This window comes from Sorex araneus, chromosome 4 (assembly GCF_027595985.1).
Source record: "Sorex araneus isolate mSorAra2 chromosome 4, mSorAra2.pri, whole genome shotgun sequence".
In the NCBI taxonomy this organism is placed as follows: Eukaryota; Metazoa; Chordata; class Mammalia; order Eulipotyphla; family Soricidae; genus Sorex; species Sorex araneus.
This window is the reverse complement of record NC_073305.1, coordinates 11484406-11501803: the sequence shown is the minus strand read 5'-3', so window position 1 is coordinate 11501803 and position 17398 is coordinate 11484406. Positions and strand designations below refer to the sequence as shown.

At 55.7% G+C, this 17398-nt stretch overlaps 1 protein-coding gene across 4 annotated transcripts in view; it reads right to left on the bottom strand.

Annotated features, from left to right (window-relative positions):
* MGLL (monoglyceride lipase) overlaps positions 1 to 14548 on the bottom strand; it is a 98709-nt gene extending 84161 nt beyond the window's left edge. Inside the window, exons 1-2 of one of the 4 annotated variants that reach the window (XM_055134563.1) lie at positions 14392 to 14548; positions 13001 to 13145 (exon numbers count right to left, since the gene is read on the bottom strand). In XM_055134563.1, the coding sequence (XP_054990538.1) occupies positions 13001 to 13125 (125 nt within the window). In that variant the 5' untranslated portion in view covers positions 13126 to 13145; positions 14392 to 14548. Of the gene's footprint in view, positions 1 to 13000; positions 13146 to 13288; positions 13311 to 13666; positions 14292 to 14391 lie in introns of those variants that run through there. The other 3 variants (XM_055134565.1, XM_055134562.1, XM_055134564.1) reach the window with 3 other exon arrangements.
* Positions 14549 to 17398: the final 2850 nt, after the last annotated feature.

The window sequence follows — 17398 nt, the reverse complement described above, 5'->3', positions numbered from 1 at the left end:
AGAAATCCGGGGCCATGTCTGCGTGAAAGAAACCCTTCCCAGTGCCCGTACTCGAGAAGGTGGTGTTTATCCCTAGCAAGTGTCCACTTTCGTCTGCACCTCCTGTGGGCACCTGGCCAACAGGATTTGCTGAGATTCCAGGGGCCATTGGACACTAGACAAGGGGCCAGGGAGAAATCTAGCGACTTCAGACTGGCCGGGGGGACCCCCAAGAAATCACAGAGATGCCCAGAAGCGAAGGGCGGGCGGAAGCCTCACCCAAGCCCGGCCGGGATTTCCTCAGTGTGTTTTGAGTGTCCTGGATGGTAAATGGTGGCCAGCCCCACTGACCCCACTTTACTGGACTCCCTTGGTGCCTGCTCCGAAAGACTTAACACAGTGTCAGCTCTGAGAGTCAGAGGCTGCGATGCTCAGGGCTTCAAGGCAGGGACCCCAGTCCAGGGACATGTTACGGAGGGTACTACTGCACCTTAAGGGGGAGTGCTCAGGGCTGATTCCTAGCTCTTCCCTCAGGGATTACTCCAGCAAGGGGGGGAGGGGTGGCTCAAGGACCATATGGGGTGCCAGGGATTGAACCCAGACCAGTTGTGCTCAAGTGTCTGACCCCGGTATACTAGCTCTCTGGCCCCTGGATGTGACCCCGTTTTGTCCGAGAAATTTTGATGTGACTCCTGGTATATAAAACAGGTGCTCAAATAAAATATTTACTGCTAACAAATCATAAAGGAATTTCTTTAAAAAAAAATTCTTTAGAGGGGGCCGGAGCGATAGCACAGCGGGTAGGGCGTTTGCCTTGCACGCGACCGACCTGGGTTCTATGCCTGGCATCCCATATGGTCCCCCAAGCACTGCCAGGAGCAATTCCTGAGTGCAAAGCCACGAGTAACCCCTGAGCATCGCTGGGTGTGACCCAAAAAGCAAAAAAAAAAAAATTCTTTAGAAAGGCATATGAGTCCCTGAGGGGTTATTAACCCACAGTTTAAGAAACAAGGCATTAAATGATAGTTTCTGAAAAACTCTTGTTTGCAGCTTAAAGGTTCTTATATCACCGTAAGATGCAAATTGCCCCAGAGTCATATAATATGCTAAACCTCTGGGAACTTGTCTAAAGAGATGGTTCTTTGTCTAAAGTTACTCAGAATCAGAGGCAGAAATTAAACACCGAGTCCGGTTTTCCAGCTCGAAGATCCAAGATCCCTTCCCTGTTGGAGGAGGTTTCAAAAGTGACCACAGAATAATCTCTCTCCGCACACTTCCTCCTTGGCCTCGCTCCCCTGCACTGCTTCTGGGCTCACTTGCTCTGACCGTGGGATATTTGCAAACTGACACCTGCTGTGATCTGCAAAGCACTTGTGTACTATAGGTTACCTTGTTGTGGTTCTTCAGAGGTTAATATGGATTAAGACCCAATCTGAACGTGGCGCCTATGAGAGCCTGGCCAGGTGCAGCTGAAAACCTGCCTGTTGGAATATAGCTCTAAATATTTAAGGCCTGATTTTGGTTTGTCCTTTCTCCCTTGCTATAAAGACTTTAGCTTTATCTGGTATAATCTCTAAACAATTCTAGACTACATTGGTATGTCCCGCTCCCCTAGCCACTAGGAGCTTAGGTATATTGGTCACGCCCATCAAGGTGCTCCCGAGTCACTCCCATTCCGTAATCACGTCTGTGCTCTCTTGCCCAACTACTTAATCAGCTCTTCCCCTAATCAGACTCTGTTAATTTGTAAGGTCAGACCATGCTAGGACAGTGAACTTGTATTGTAAGTTAATATTGCCTTTCTCCTCTCCTTATGTCTTTTGAATAGTTTACTTTAAAGCAATATCCTTTTTGTATGGATAAAGAAAGACAGTTGTTAATATGCTTTGGTAACATGGGATTTAATTGGCTTCAAATATTATTCACTCCCGGGTATCTGCTTTCTCGACTTAAGCCTCAGCTACCCTTACTTCCTAGCACCCCCAAAAGCAGGGTCCCGACGAGGGACGGGACGGACCCAGGGCAAGCGGTAAGTTATGTGCTACCCTGGCATTGAGATGGGCCTGGCCAAAGCGCCTAATGCTTAACTATATGTTAAGAGCTTGGTCATGGACATGTCATGTCATGATTCAAAAGCAACGACGAGACTAGGACCCTGCTAGGGCTAGGAAAGACTAATCTGGCCTGAGCACTGTAGTCTGAGATCGAGATGACCCCCGGAGAGCAATTCTATAAGCTTAATGCATCTCTTGCAATGCCCATACAAGATGATTAATATTGTGAATACTTATATGTTAGTTGGGCAAGGAGAGGAGAAACACACCCATGGGATTCCGCTCTTGGGCGGGTGTCCTGCTGAAGGAGAATCTGTCCTAGTAGAAGCATCCCCTAAGGGATAGAACTTTACCCCTATTGATTGTGACCACACCTTTGTGTAAGCCCTGACCCCTCATGCTGGGGGATTTAAGGTGGCTGTAAGAGGGGGTTCGGGGAAGAAGCAGAGAGAGAGACGGGAGTGTTTAGAAAGGAGATTGGAATAAACTGCAACTGAGACCAACCAGCTTGGCTCTGTTCCTTCCTTCGCCTGCCTCATCATCACCATCAACCTCCCCGGGGTTGGGGAGGCGGGTGGAGGCTACGGAACGTGGGTGTCGGGAGAGACAGCGCCGCTGTCCTGTGCTCTGTACGCGTGGTGAGGTGCCCCTCTCTCTCCCTTTTTCCTTTCTTTTTTGTGTTTTTACACAACTGCCCAGCGGAGCCCAGGACATACCGTCAGCCGGCCAGGGATGACATCCCTGGGCATGTCGGTGAGAGCTAGGAAATGCACCCCAGGTGACCCCAGCTGGCCCAGCTGACCCCCTAGGAAGACTGCCATAGGTGAGGGGCTCGAGTGCCATCCACACACGCTCACTGCTGCCCGGCTCCTCTGCCAGGCAGGGGGAGGCCACACACACTCACCGACGATTTGCGTGGCGTCAAAGAAGTGATCGGTGCCCGCTGTGGCACCTCAAAAGCAGCTTCACCACCAGTGGCTCCAATGCGTCTTTCCTGGCTCACCTACTTTTTACAAGCGTCTCTAAAACTCTATCAAGGAGATGGTGCCGGGGACCAAACCCCAGTTTCCTCAGGGAGAGCAAACGCATCAGCCCTCACAGCCCCCTCCCCATCTCTGGCTCCTGCCACTCTTCTCTCTAGCTGCGGACGCTTCATCCACTCATTCTTTCTTCCCTTTCCCTAGAAACCTCCTCTTACAGTTGGGAGGGGAGGGGTCGGACCACACCCGGCAGTACTCAGGGCTTACTCCTGTCTCTGTGCTCCGGAATCACTCCTTGTGCTGCTCAGGGTCATATGTGGGGCTGGGGGTTGAACATGGGCCAGCCACATGCACGGGAAGTGCCTCACCCACTGTAATATCTCACTAGTCCCCTAGTACAGTGCTCTCCCTTCCTGCCACTCCGGTGACTCTCAGTAAATCTGCTCCCCTTGGGCATCTACAAAATGCTCACCACAGAGAGCGCAACCCCCAAGAGGAAGCCTCTGGCAGGGCAGGAGTGGGGGGCAAAGTCAAAGTTCTCCATCTCTGTCTGCCCCAACTGCCAGAAAGGGCTAGTCTGGCTTAGAGCCCGGAGATGAAGGTGAGGGGCTAGAAGAGAAGACAGTGTGATGGAGAGACAACACAAACATTCAAACACACACAAACACACACAAACACAACCACACACAAACACATACAAATACAACCACACAGAAATAAATACACACAAAGCCACACAACCACACACAAAACCACACAACCACACACAACCACACACACAACCACACAACCACACACAACCACGCACAAAACCATACAACCACACACAAAACCACACAAACACAACCACACAGATACACACAAACACACATACAAACATACACACAAACACAACCACACACAAATACACACACAAACACACATACAAACATACACACACACACACACACACACACATTGACAGCCCCCATATTACCTCTGATTCTAGTTTCTTTCATCTGCAAAACGGTGAGGTTGGCACACGCCTCCCCAGCCTCCCAGCCCCCAGATTCTGATAGTCTAGAAAAATCCTTCTATCTTCATACCCAAGATACCAAAAGGGTCAAAGACTCTAGGACCCCTCCCCAGGCCCAATTTTTCCACCAGCTCTGGGAACTGCTCAGGGTTGGGCTGTGCTAGTAACTCAAAAGACGGCTTGGTGTTCGTCTGGATTCCTCTACCCTGAAAAAATAAAGCAGGGGCATGCCCACCTGCCCCTGGTACACGACCCTCCTAGCACGCACCAGCCCCCCAGGGGTGTGGGAGGGAGCAGTGTCCCCCCTCAGCTCCCCTCCGTGGCCACTGTCGGCATCCTCACCCCCACTCCGGAGAGAATAAGGCTGTGTGATGTGAATGGAACCTCCCACCAGTGAGAACCTTGGATGACCCGAAAATATGGGACAAGGGTCGGCCTATCTTTGCAGCTGTACAAATTCGCACCCCTGAAGACCATTTGGCCCGGCTCAACAATAACCAACAGTTTGGTTTGCATTCAAGGACAAAGTGCATCTGGGATTAAGATCTAACCCTAAAAAAGGTGCCGATAAATAGACAATGCTGGACAACGGCCGCTATTCAGGAAGAAGCTTATTTGGCTATTTTTTTTTTCCCTCCCCTCTTGGATGCCACTGCAAAACAAAGCCAGATTTGTATCTACAGAACATTCTTATAGCAACTGGAAGAAATTATCCCTTAACGAAGCTGTTGGAAAAATCAACTGCAAGAATAGCAGCCGGCCTTTCCTCTTACCATCAAAAGAGCTTTGCTATTCGAAGAGTCTTTAAAAAAAGAAAGGAAGAAAAAAAAAAAAGAAAGATAGAAAGGCCCAGAAAAGATGCCCTATTTAAAAACAAGGCAGTTGGCTATGCCGTAACAAAGGCAGAATCACCAGACAGGACAGCTTCAGGCAAGAAACTTTGGGAAATTCTTAAAATAGGCAAAAAAAAAAAAAAAAAAGGAAAAAAAAGAAAAAAAACATTGAGGGGCTACCACAAAGAGGGAGAGATCAAATTAAAATCAAGTCAGTTCTCGGAAGCACAAGGTCGGGTCCATTTTCCCAGGGTTTCAGTTTGAGTTTTAGGGAACAACTGATTTGAGGTACAGGGGATTGGCTTTTGCCTCCTGGTCGTGGGGAGACTGTGGCATCTGGGATCCCTCCCTTTGCCGCAGGAAAAGGAGCCCACTGTGGTCCTCACGTTCATATTTCAAAGGAATTCACTGTGTTTAGCCTTGCTCGTTGCCTCTGTTTCTCCTCCGGGCCTGTTCTGGGGGTGGGTGATGGTGGAGGGCGGGGGAATGACACAAAAAGTACCACACAACCCCATTCTGCAGGTCAGAGCAACCCAATATCTGACCTTGGGCTGGGAATGAGGGTCCCGAGCTCTCTGCTTCCACTTGGGGGAGAAGCTGAAGCCCAGGTCCCCTCCTTCTGTCCCATTCTCCCCAGGCACGGGAACCTTCAGGAGCATGCACATGTGTGTGTGTGTGTGTGTGTGTGTGTGTGTGGTGTGCATGCATGTGTGCGCAAGTCTGTGTGTGCTTGTGTGTGCAAGTCTGTGTGTATGCATGTATGAATATGCATGTGTGTCCAAGCATGCATGTGTGTGTGCACGTGTATGTGTGTGCGGTGCTGGGACTCGAGCCCTGAATGCCACACATGCAAGGTAAGTGGCTCAACCGCTCAGCCCCTCGTGCAGCTGAGGCCGGGCAGTTCTGATCTCTCTTGGCCTACTTCCCCGCGGTGCCAGGGCCATGACTCAGCTCCTCCCCTATCACCTAGATCAGGGCGAGCGCTTCCAGACAGCTTGGTCTCTGAGTTCCCGTGCAGCCAGACCGCTTCCCTGCCGCCTGAGGAAAACGTGTCCACAGCTCCCGCTGCCCTGGGGTCCACGTCTGGGAGCCCCCCTCCCCACCATCACACCCCCCTTCCCAGCTCTCTGGCTTCATTCCACTTCCTTCCAAGCCTCTGCCTAGGGACCCCCCAACCTGCCGCAGCTCCTAAGTCTCGGTGTGGGTCGCCCCTTTCTGCCTCCCTCCTGGCACCCAGCGCCGGCCCCTCTGCGCCCTGCACACACACCGGGCCTCACGCCGGGGCCACAGGGAAGGGCTGATTTCCTCATCCGGCCCCACGGGGCCCGCCCGCTGGGTACCTGTCATGTTGTCTTACAAAGGACCCGTGTGTTTGTCCACATCTGGCCTGTGTCACCTCTGCGCCTGTCCCCCACCAGGACGTCCAACATGACACCTGGAACACGCTGACTTCTGGAAGCTTCCAGAGACGCACCTGCTAGAGTGTGCTGTCAGCAGGCTGGGCACCCTGGGAGCCTGTCTCGCTACCGAGGGTCGGCTATGGGGGGTCCAAAAGCTGCCCCTGCCCCTGCCCGTCAGGGGAAATGGCCACGGGGCTGGGGTTGGGTGGAATCCAGGAGAAGTCATTTTCTCACGGCCAAAGGGACCGACCAAGGGGCTTTTAAACGGCTGCTGTCGCGCTGTTTCCCTCGGAGGGACCGGCCGGAAATCAGGAGAGCGGCAGCTCGGAGGCACACGCGTGTCCCTTCAGAGGGAGCCAGAACACGGAGAGACGTTGCCGGCCCACGGTGCCTGGGCAGAATCCCTGCACAAGCTGGGGTGGGGGGCAGGGGACGGGCGCCCAGCAACGCCCCACGGCGTGAGAGAGCTGGGGTGGAGGGAGGCCTGGCTGAGCTTCCAGAATGAGATTCCAGAAGGCCATGGGGGGGGGGTGGCAATCTGAGCCCGCCAGCGAGGGAAGGGGGCCCAGTGCCCCAGACAGGGCGGGGGTGTGGGCGTGGGGGGGGCGGGTGCGTATCTGGGGAAGCCACAGGTGCCATTCCCAGGGGCTGGTGACAGGCCGGAGGTACCTGTCTGGGAGCGCTGAACTACACCCCAGCTTCCCGGACATGCTGGGGGAGACAACAGCCCAGGGGTCGGGGGTCGGGTGCCAGGTGGGACTGGGGCTGCGGGTCCCCTAGGGGACAGGGCTGGTGATTGTTGCATTGGAGGCAGTTCTCTCCCTGTGCTTTTGGTTTTGGGGTCACAGGCGGCAATGCTCAGGGCTGACTCCTGGTTCTGTGCTCAGGGGCCCGAGGGATGAGCTAACCCACCCTCCCACGTGGGCTGGTGATGGATGGCAGGGAGGGAAAGGGCCCGTTATTGAAGTTCAGAGTGGAGAGGGAGAGAGAGAGAGAGAGAGAGAGAGAGAGAGAGAGAGAGAGAGAGAGAGAGAGAGAGAGAGAGAGAGGGAGGGAGGGAGAGGGAGAGGGAGAGAGAGAGGGAGAGAGAAGGAGGGAGAGAGAAGGAGGGAGAGAGAGAGGGGGAGAGAGAGCGAGAGAGAGGGAGAGAGAGCGAGAGAGAGGGAGAGAGAGGGAGGGAGAGAGAAGGAGGGAGAGAGAGAGGGGGAGAGAGAGCGAGAAGGAGGGAGAGAGAGAGGGGGAGAGAGAGCGAGAGAGAGGGAGAGAGGAGCGAGAGAGGGAGAGAGAGGGAGAGAGAGGGAGAGAGAGAGAGGCGGGAGAGAGAGAGAGGGAGAGAGAGAGGGAGAGAGAGAGGGAGAGAGGGAGAGAGCAAGAGAGAGGGAGAGAGGGAGAGAGAGAGAGGGAGGGAGAGAGGGAGGAAGAGAGAGGGGGAGAGAGAGAGGAGAGGGAGAGAGAGAGAGGGAGAGAGAGAGGGAGAGAGAGAGGGGGGAGAGAGAGAGCGAGAGAGAGGGAGAGAGAGGAAGAGAGAGAGAGGGAGAGAGAGAGAGGGAGAGAGAGAGAGGGAGAGGGAGAGGGAGAGGAGAGAGAGAGGGAGAGGGAGGGAGGGAGAGGGAGGGAGGGAGAGGGAGGGAGAGAGAGAGAGCACTAGCGAGCAGAGCCAGCGGCGAGAGCTGGGAAGGCCCAACTGCGAAGAGTGTCACAGGGGGATCCCGCGACAGACAAGATGTGAGCTGGACCGTTCCAGAATGAGTCACTTGTGAATCCCAGACTCGGTGGTGAGGGCGCACCTCCCTCGGGGGGTGCCTCGGGACATCTGCAAGCCCAGCCAGGCCGGGAGCACCAAGCTCTAATTCCCTCCAGGCACCGGCTCCGGTGGCAGAAGTGACTCAAGGCAGGGCCACTCCACAGGTGCCTGGGACCTCGGGGCACCCAGACCACGAGGGAGGCGCCCGCTCCCCTGGCAGGTGAAGCACACCGGCGAGGGGTGGGGGTCGGGTGGGGGGATTTGGGAAATGCCTGGCGTGCCGAGAAGCGCCAAGAGGGCTCTGGGCCTCGCCCCAGTCTTCGGGTCACAGCTGGATAATCGCATCGTTACCGCGGCCAGCTGCCCCGCCTTCCTGGGCACACGGCGTCCAAGGAGGGCTTCGGGGAGCCCTATGTCATGTCATCCCATTGAACGTTATTCCAGAAACCTCCCGCCCCCAACAGATCACGGCGCGGCGCCGGCCCCTCTGCCATTAGCTAAGTGAGATCAAGTCAAGCCCCCCTTTCAGTGGATTGAGGGGCCTGGGGGAGGGGCACGAGATGCAAAGTCGCTGCCCATCGGTCAGGACACCAGTGCCCCCAAAGCCACTCAACACCCCGGTGCTCTGCGTCTGGACCGGAATCGGCTCTCCTGCTAATGGAAGCAGCGGAAACTCGCCGAGGGACCAGCATTTTTTTTAAACGCCCAGATTCTGAACGCGGAGATGGCAGCGGCACCCGGCCCCGAGGAGAGGCCTTTTGTTTCCTCCTGGCTCTGTGCTCTGCCACCAACTTCCCCGGGGTCTACGAGGTGACCAAACAACTCGGGAACGCCGTGCTGTGCCTCTCCACCAAATAAAAAGGGAGTCTTGGCTACAGACCGAACACGATGGCCACTTAATACCTCCACTGCGAACCACAACACCCAAAAGGAGACAGAGAGAGCAAAAGGGAATGCCCTGCCACAGAGGAGGGGTGGTGTGGGAGGGACAGGGTAGGGGTGGCGGAAGGGATACTGGGACCATTGGTGGTGGAAAATGGGCACTGGTGAAGGGATGGGTACTTGATCATTGTATGACTGAAACATAAGCATGAAAGTTTGTAAGTCTGTAACTGTATCTCACGGCGATTCACTAATAAAAAATTAAAAAGAAAAAAATTAAGGGAGTCTTGGCCAGGAGGCGCTATTCCTTAGGACCAGGGATGTGGCTCAGAGATGGAGCCAGGAAGCCCTGAGCACTTTTTGCCTGTGAACTCTGAACCACCCCAGGCCACCTGCCACCTGCACCCGACTGTGTAGCCCATAAAATGGTGACAGGCTCCCCCAACACTGCCGGGCACGGCCCCTATTTATTTGTTTATTTATTTGAAAGCCTGTCTTGCTTAACCATCTATTAAGAACAAAGAGCCTGGAGCCAGAGGAGCCTGGACCCAATCTAACGACTGCCCGCTGAGTCCTCTTGTGCCTCGGTTTTTCTCATCTGGAAAGTGGGAAGACCGAGAAGAATTTGCCTCGAAGCTTGAAGTGAAGATAAAAACGGGTGGCGCTCAGATGAGCCCAGCCCCCGGCATCGGCGCGACGTGAATCGGAGGTGACTCTCCCATACGTTCAACAGAATGCTGCTGCTCGCTGGACCTACTACTAGATGCGTAGGAATTTGCCTTGGCCCTGCCAAGTGTAGGTTTAAAAATATCCGGTGCGTAATGATTAAGTACGGAGCCCCCGGTCTGCTCCGTGAACCACGACAGAGTGTGGGCCGGGGAGACGCTCCAAGCCCCTTCGCGCAGGCTCGACACGTGGGGGCCTCAGGTTCCAGTCTCAGCACCGCACGGTCCCCCAGCACTGTCTGGGAGTAGTTCCCCCCGGGATCACCCCCTGGACACCCCCGTCTCAACAAAATTCGACAAAAGCTGTACACAATACACACACACACACACACACACACAAACAAAAAGTTGCGCTGGGGATGCTGTGTACCCATTAACATCATCTTCTTGCTTGGGTGCCCCAGGAGGAAACTGGTATCTATAAAGATGTCATTGGTCCCACAAGAGCTGGTTGTGCAAGTTTCCTAATGCCGTTGCCACCTGTGATCAGTGCTGCTGGCAACCTCCCGGGGGCGGGGTGGGGGTGAGTGGGGCGGGAGTGGGGGGGGACCCTTAGAGACCAGCCCAGCCCAACCCAGCAGGTGCTCTGGGATTACCTGGCAGCTGGAGACAATTTGCTGACCAGAAGATCCACCCAAAGCAGAGCCAAGGCCGCCCAAAGAGAGGTGGGCGCCAACCCCTCTGGGCATGAGAACCTAGGATGGCTCGGATCCGGGTCCGAGGCCTCCAGGAGCAAGTTTTGTCCGTGCATTTTTTAAAAAAGCAGCACAGTGAAAAGATGCTATTTAACCAGCGTTAGCCTGCAGGTCTGGCAGCAGAAGACACGTGAGGCTGGGGGGTAGGGGGGTGGGGGAAGAACTGGAGGGCACTTCCTGGAGGGGACCGCAGCAAGGCCAGCCCTGACCTGAAGTCCCCTCCCCCTTCCTCAGAGCAGTTCTGAAAGGCCCGACAAGCAGAGACGCCTCGCCCGGGCCTGCCCGGCAGCTGCTATCGGCCCGAGCAGCTGGCGCCCTTACTGAGATACTGACACACTTCGAGCCACAGTTGGCACCCTCGCGTCTCTGCCCTGACGCCCCTCTGCACTCCCCACGCCTCTCCGGCTGCCTGGACCCTCCTCCAGGAGCACTCCCCCCCCCACCCCCGCCCCCAACATTCCCTCCCAGGCTCCAGCAAAGGCAAGGTTAATTAATACCTGTTCCCCAGCAGGGGGCCTCCAGAACATTCTAATGGGTTGGGGCTTCTGGTGAAATGCATTAAAGATCCTTGGAGAGAAGTGGGGGCAGGGACACCCCCAAAGGGAGTTTAAGGATCAGCATTGTCTCCAGGGCCCCTGGGTGGGGGAAGCCCTGGGGAGCACTGTGGAGCTGGGAGCTAGCAGCAGGGCGGATGCTCAGGGACTTGCCCGGGACCACGGCCACGGCCATTCTCTGCCCTCGCAGTCACCCTGATCTTCAAAGCCGAGGGGTTGGGGGCCTCGGGTCTCACTCCCGTTGGATCCACAAGGCCAGTGCCAGCTTCCCAGAGGCAGCCCGTCTACTGGGACGCCACTGCTAACTGGGGCGGGAGCAAAGCCACGGAGAAAGTGCCCACTGTTGGCACCCTTGGCACCGGGAAGCACACCCCAGCCTCTGCCCAGGAGAGGCAGCCAATGCCCAGTTCTGAGCTCACACACAAGCCGCTCTGCCCCCCTCAAACTAGGACAACCCCCGCCCCCGCACCCAAGAAAGCCCCCAAGTCTGATACTGGGGACAGGAAAACTTCTACTTTGCATTGGCCTGTTCTTTTTTACTTTTTTTTGGGGGGGGGGTGGTGGTTTTTCAAAATTTTTGTTTTGTTTTGTTTGTTTGATGTGGGCCACACTCGGCGATGCCCAGGGGTTACTCCTGGCTCTGCACTCAGGGAACATACGGGATGCTGGGGTGGAACCTGGGCTGGCTGTCGGCAAGGCACGCGCCCTCCCCACTGTACTATCGCTCCAGCACGCCGTCCCCCACGGCCCCCCACCCCAGCCCTGGCAAGTTCTCTTTTTAAGTCTTGAAAATTCACAAAGAAGGACCACTAAGTCATGAAGACTTAACCGAGAACAGGCAATTCCACAACCAGGGATCTGAGGGCGCAGAAAAAGCTGGAACAAGAAGGAACTCTCCCATTTCCCTCTACTTTCCCCCTCCCACCCTTTCTGCCCCCCACCCCCGCCCCAGGCAGGAGCACATAGAAACAGCACATTCTCTGGAGCAAATGTTTATGACAGATATGGTCAGAACTGCTAGAAAATATTAAGAAGCAATTGCTAGCGCTGTCCGAAAGCTCTGATTTTAGACCAGATCTTTGTTAAGTTTGCATCTCTTGTTTTCCTTTTTCTTTTCTTTCTTTTTTTAAAAAATATACAGCTACCTAATTTCTATGAATCTTGTTTGAAGACACAGAGAAATGTTATAGCTAGGCTAGGGTTGGATGATTATAACAACACAAAGAGAGGAATAATCGACACCGGATTCCCTAGGAGGCCAAAGGCCTAGGGAACAGGTAAAATGTCCACGGAACAGGAAATGTTCACTTGTCACTAGGCCAGTGGGTTACCACACATAATTTCTTTCTCTAATGACACAAACAAGCAGGGTTTTCCCTGTTTTGTGCAAGAGGAGGAGAGCCGCAGGAGACCAGCTGTCTTATTGTATGCCGTCCCAACGCCCGTTTCTAATAGCAAGACAAATTCCTGGTGGGAAATGGACAGGGTAATCGCGCTGGCGAGAAATCAGAAGGGAAGACCTAGACCCTTTCTTCCTAGTCACAAACCCACGACAACTTCTGAGGCTCCTACTCCAACAGGAAGCGAGAACAAAGGTTACCAGATATGTTTGCATGAAACACACGTGTTCATGCAGTGTCTCTGCATCCATCCATACAGGACTTGCTCATCTGATCAGGTGGCTTTCTGTCACAGGGAGGGTTGAGTTCAGACGGAAAGCCCGCACCCCGGGAAATCAAGTCCAAGGCAAAAAAGAAAGTCATGTGGAATTTTTTGAGAATTGCCATACGGTAGAATCTGTAGCCTAGTTGTTATAAAATGAAAATAGAACTCCTACTTCCTTCTCCCCCGCCCCAGACCGGAGGATCCAGCCCAGGACCTCACACATGCAAGGCAAGTGCTCTTCGCTAAGTAATGAGCGTGGACCGAACTCCAGCTTCTCAACTGGGGTGGTTGGGGGACAGGGCGGGGGGGGGGGGTTATAAATCTCGGCTTTTCCAGCCCTGCCAAGCCTGACATGAAGATGTCTTAGTGAAGTAGGTCATGTAGAAAGGGGTCCTGCAGGAAAGTGGGGTGGGGGTGAGGGAGGAGGGGCCGGCACGCATGTTCCCGGCACACCGGGCAGATCAGGAGACTTACTTGGGGGCGCAGGCTGGTTTCCAGTACCTGCAGAAGAGGTACTGGCCATCGGCGTTGACCAGATGGGGGAGGTCCTGGTAGGGGACACTCTGTGGCGTCCGCCTGGGAGAACTTTCCTCCGGCATTCTGCGACGACCCTCAAGTCCTTGGAAGAAAGGAAGGCATATTCCAAAGTCAAGAGATGGCAAAAACGGTGGGAGAGCCTCATTCAGAATCAGTAACATTAAAAATTTTTTTTAAAAAAGCAGTTAAACACACACACACACACACACACATACACACACACACCTCCATTTCAAAGATATTTTAAAATGCATGTCTTTTCTTGCAATCTCTCCAAGACTGGGGGAAAAAATATATAGCCCATTTGTTCTTAAGGAAAAAATGCTCTTTTTTTAAAAGTGCCTCATTACAGCTCCCCCCCCCTTCCCCACCCCTGCCCATCTGTGTTTATTTTAAATCATTTCAGGAAACTTCATCTTAAAGACTATTTTAGCTGTAATCAAGTGGAAATTATAGTCAGCTCTGTGGGTATAAAGACCCAGCTGCAAGAAACCCCATGTATCTGAAAATTCCCCAAGGAAGTTTCAAAGGGGCACAATAATGAGGTGCACGACACTCCGATTAATTCCTCCTGCCTGAAATTCCAAAGATGCCGTGACAAACCTGTTTCCATCACGTCCTGGCTTTTGCATTCCTCCACCACCACCACCACCACCACCACCACCACCAGCACCACGTCGGCCTCGAGAATCAGACCCGGGCGAAAGAGAGATGCTCCCTCATGTCGGTGGGCGCAGGGCGGCATCCAAGCTGCTCCGGCGCCCCTGTTCCCCCTCCCCGCGCCCTGCCTTTCGGGCTTTGGGGCGCTGCGCGTCGGAGCCTGCTGGCAGATCTCCCCGATCTCTGGGGTCCCCTCCCTTCTTCCCAGGGCGGGGACCGGCGCCTGCCAATTCTCCACTACAAGTTCATGTCATCACTTTTCCGAAGCAGATCCGCTGCGGGGGCTGGGGGGAGGCGGGGGTCGGGCGGCCGCGAAACTGGGGAACTAGCTGGGCGCGCCCCGAGGAGGCACCTGGCGCGGGCACCAAACCGCGGGTCCCCCCTGGCAAAGTCACCCCAGAGCCTCCTGACAAACTTTGCCTCCCGCCGTCCTCGACAGCGCGGGGAAGGCGCGGCGCCGCCACCCCGAGGGGGCACCTCCCGGCGACTCCAGCCGCGCCGTCCGCCGCGCGGCCACGGTGGGCACCGGGGAGAGGCAGTTGGCGGGGGACAAGTTGGTTCGGGGCCGGCGCGAGGGCGCAGGGGAGGACGCGCGCGCGCACCGACCCGCGCGCACACGCTCTCGGGCACACGCGCGCGCGCGCCGGGACCCCCGAGCCGCTCCCCACCTCTGATGACGGCACAGGCAGGCTGGGGCGGGGGCCGCGCGGGCGTCGCCTTCCCCGACTCCGCGGCTCCTCGTCTGCGGCGGGCGGGCGGGCCGGGACCGGGCCGAGCTGCGCGCCGCCGGCTCCGCGGCGACAGGGCGCGGCGTCTGCGCCGCCACTTTATCCCCGGGCCGGCTCGGCGGCGGGGGCGGCCCGCGGAGGGTGGGGACGCGCGGGGCCGGCGGGCGGCGCGGGGAGGCGGCGCCCCGGGCCCACGTGTGCCCGGGCCGCGGGGAGGAGCAGGGCGCAGCCCGCCGCCCGGGCCCGGGCTGCCACCCGCCGGGGAACCGTCATGGGCCCCCGGAGCCAGCTGCGCTCCCGGGAAGGTCCCCGCGCGCGCACCCCGCGCGCGCACACACACGCGCGCGCAGACCCCCGCCCTGGGACACACGCATCCTGCAGACTGCACAGGCACGTACACCGCACAGGACGCGGTGCACAAGGACACACACACGCACACACACACACACACACACACACACCGCACTGTGCACACAAGGACACACCACACACAGAGACACACACCACACAGACACACTACACAAGACTCCATGCACAAGGACACACACACTATTCAAGACTTCACACATGGGGACACAAGCACCACACACACACACACACACACACACACTGCACAGGACTGTGCACTCAGGGACACACTACACACAGGCACACACCACACAGACACACTATACGAGACTCATGCACAAGGACACACACGCTATTCAAGACTTCACACATGGGGACACAAGCACCACACACACACACACACACTGCACAGGACTGTGCACGCAGGGACACACCACACACAGGCACACACCACACAGACACACTATACAAGACTCATGCACAAGGACACACACGCTATTCAAGACTTCACACATGGGGACACAAGCACACACACACTGCACAGGACTGTGCATGCAGGGACACATTACACACACGGACACACACCCCACATACACACTACACAAGACTCCATGCGCAAGGACACATACTATTCAAAACTTCACACATGGTGACACAAACAACACACACTATAAATGACTGCACACAGACACACACCACACACAGGGACACACATACCACACCCAAACATGCCCACTATACAAGACTCTACAAACTCTCTCTCTCTCTCATACACACACACACACACACACACACACACGCACACACACACACACTAATCGCACACAGGTAGACACAGCCAGCCCACAGGAACCCACACATGGACGCTCAGATATCAAATCACACAGGCACGCAGGCCACATGCACAGGTGCCCACAGACCGCTCCACGGTCAGCCCTGTGATACTGCACACATGCAGACACACAAGCACACATGTACAAACACCTCCCCCCCACACACAGGCAGACACAGTCATATCGTACAATCCACACACATCATGACTCATGACACGTGCAGAGACCCCCCTCTGCCCCCTGAAACACACAGCTGCAGGCGTGCTTGTCCAGGCCTTGGCCCTCTACCTCCATCATTCACCGCAACTCTTTCTGTGCTTAGAAAGTTGAACCCGCAACAAACCCTCTCATTGCCTACATAGCCCAGGCAGTGTAGTTGGGGCAGGGGCGTGGGGCACAGAGGAATGAGCACTGGACTTAGAGTCCAGGCCCTCTGGGTCCAGCCGTGCCTCCATTTACCCTGGACTTGGCCTCTTCCCACCTGCAGCCCCGAGCGGCAATACCTGTGTTCCCAGCCGGGGCTTAAGCGTCCTCTCCTCTCGAACTGACCCCGGCAGCTTTTGTGTCCCTCACTCTTTCGCAAGCAGCTTGACATCAGAGCAGTGTTGGAAGAGCCTCTCGCCCCCAGCCAATGTCTCAATGCCGCTGTTTACAGGGTGGCATAAGCCTGTGCTCTCGCTTACGAAATAGAATAGCCTTGGAGAAGGGCTTGGCTGGGTCAGCGCCCGCGAGCTGGAGCCAGGCAGAGGCCTCCAGCTCCAGCCAAAGAAGTGGCCAAAGGCCTTCTCTGCGGGCGAGACTTATTTTAACCACACGGGAGCGGTCTGCGTGCAGCAGCCCTGGTCAGAAGTCAAACAGAGGCATGCCTCATGCCCTTTATCCCTATGGAAACTTCTTGTACATTTCTAGGGGGCCAGGGTACCTTCAGGTGGGCTCTGCTGAAAAGGCTCTGTTTATTCACCTGGGGACTGGGGATCCACTGGAACAGGTGGGCAGAGCCCCCCAGACCACCTTTGAGGTAGCGATTGTTCCCAGTTCCAACACTCGTGACTGAGTATGCTGCGTGGAACTTGGAAGGACAGGCTTTGCTGGAGCTGTCAGGGAAAGTACAGGGGAAGTGACAGCCGAGAGCACGTGGGCGCCTCTCGTGAAGGAAGGAGTCTCGAGGGTGGCGTGTAGACTGAGAATATGGGGGTTGCGAGACTTGGATTGTGCCCTTCTGTACCTGACGGTTAAATTAAAAAATTTACTGTGGGGCTGGAGAGATAGATAGGATAGCGGGAGGGGCGGTGCCTTGCATACAGAAGAGCCAGGTTCGATCCCGGGCATCCCATTTGGTTCCCCAAACCCCACCAGGAATGGCCCCTGAGCACAGAGCGAGGAGTAATCCCTGAGCACCACCAGGTGTGGCCTCCCCAAAATAACCCTTGGGCCAGAACCATAGCACAGTGGGGAGGGTGTTTACCTTGCATACGGCCCACCCGGGTTTGATCCCCGGTCTCGCATAGGCTCCTGTGAGCACAGTCAGGAGTAATCCTGAGTGCAGAGCAAGGACTAACCTCTGAGCATCGCCGGGTGTGACCCCCAAAGACACACACACACACACACACACACACACACACACACACATAATAGCCCTCAAGAAAACCCCAAAGCAAAACTATTTGGGGGTCATTACAGACGTTCACAGAGAGTTGGGAGAAGTAATACAGAGAGAGGCCTCATGCCCTCTGTCACAATGGAAACTCCCCACAAAACTCTAGGAC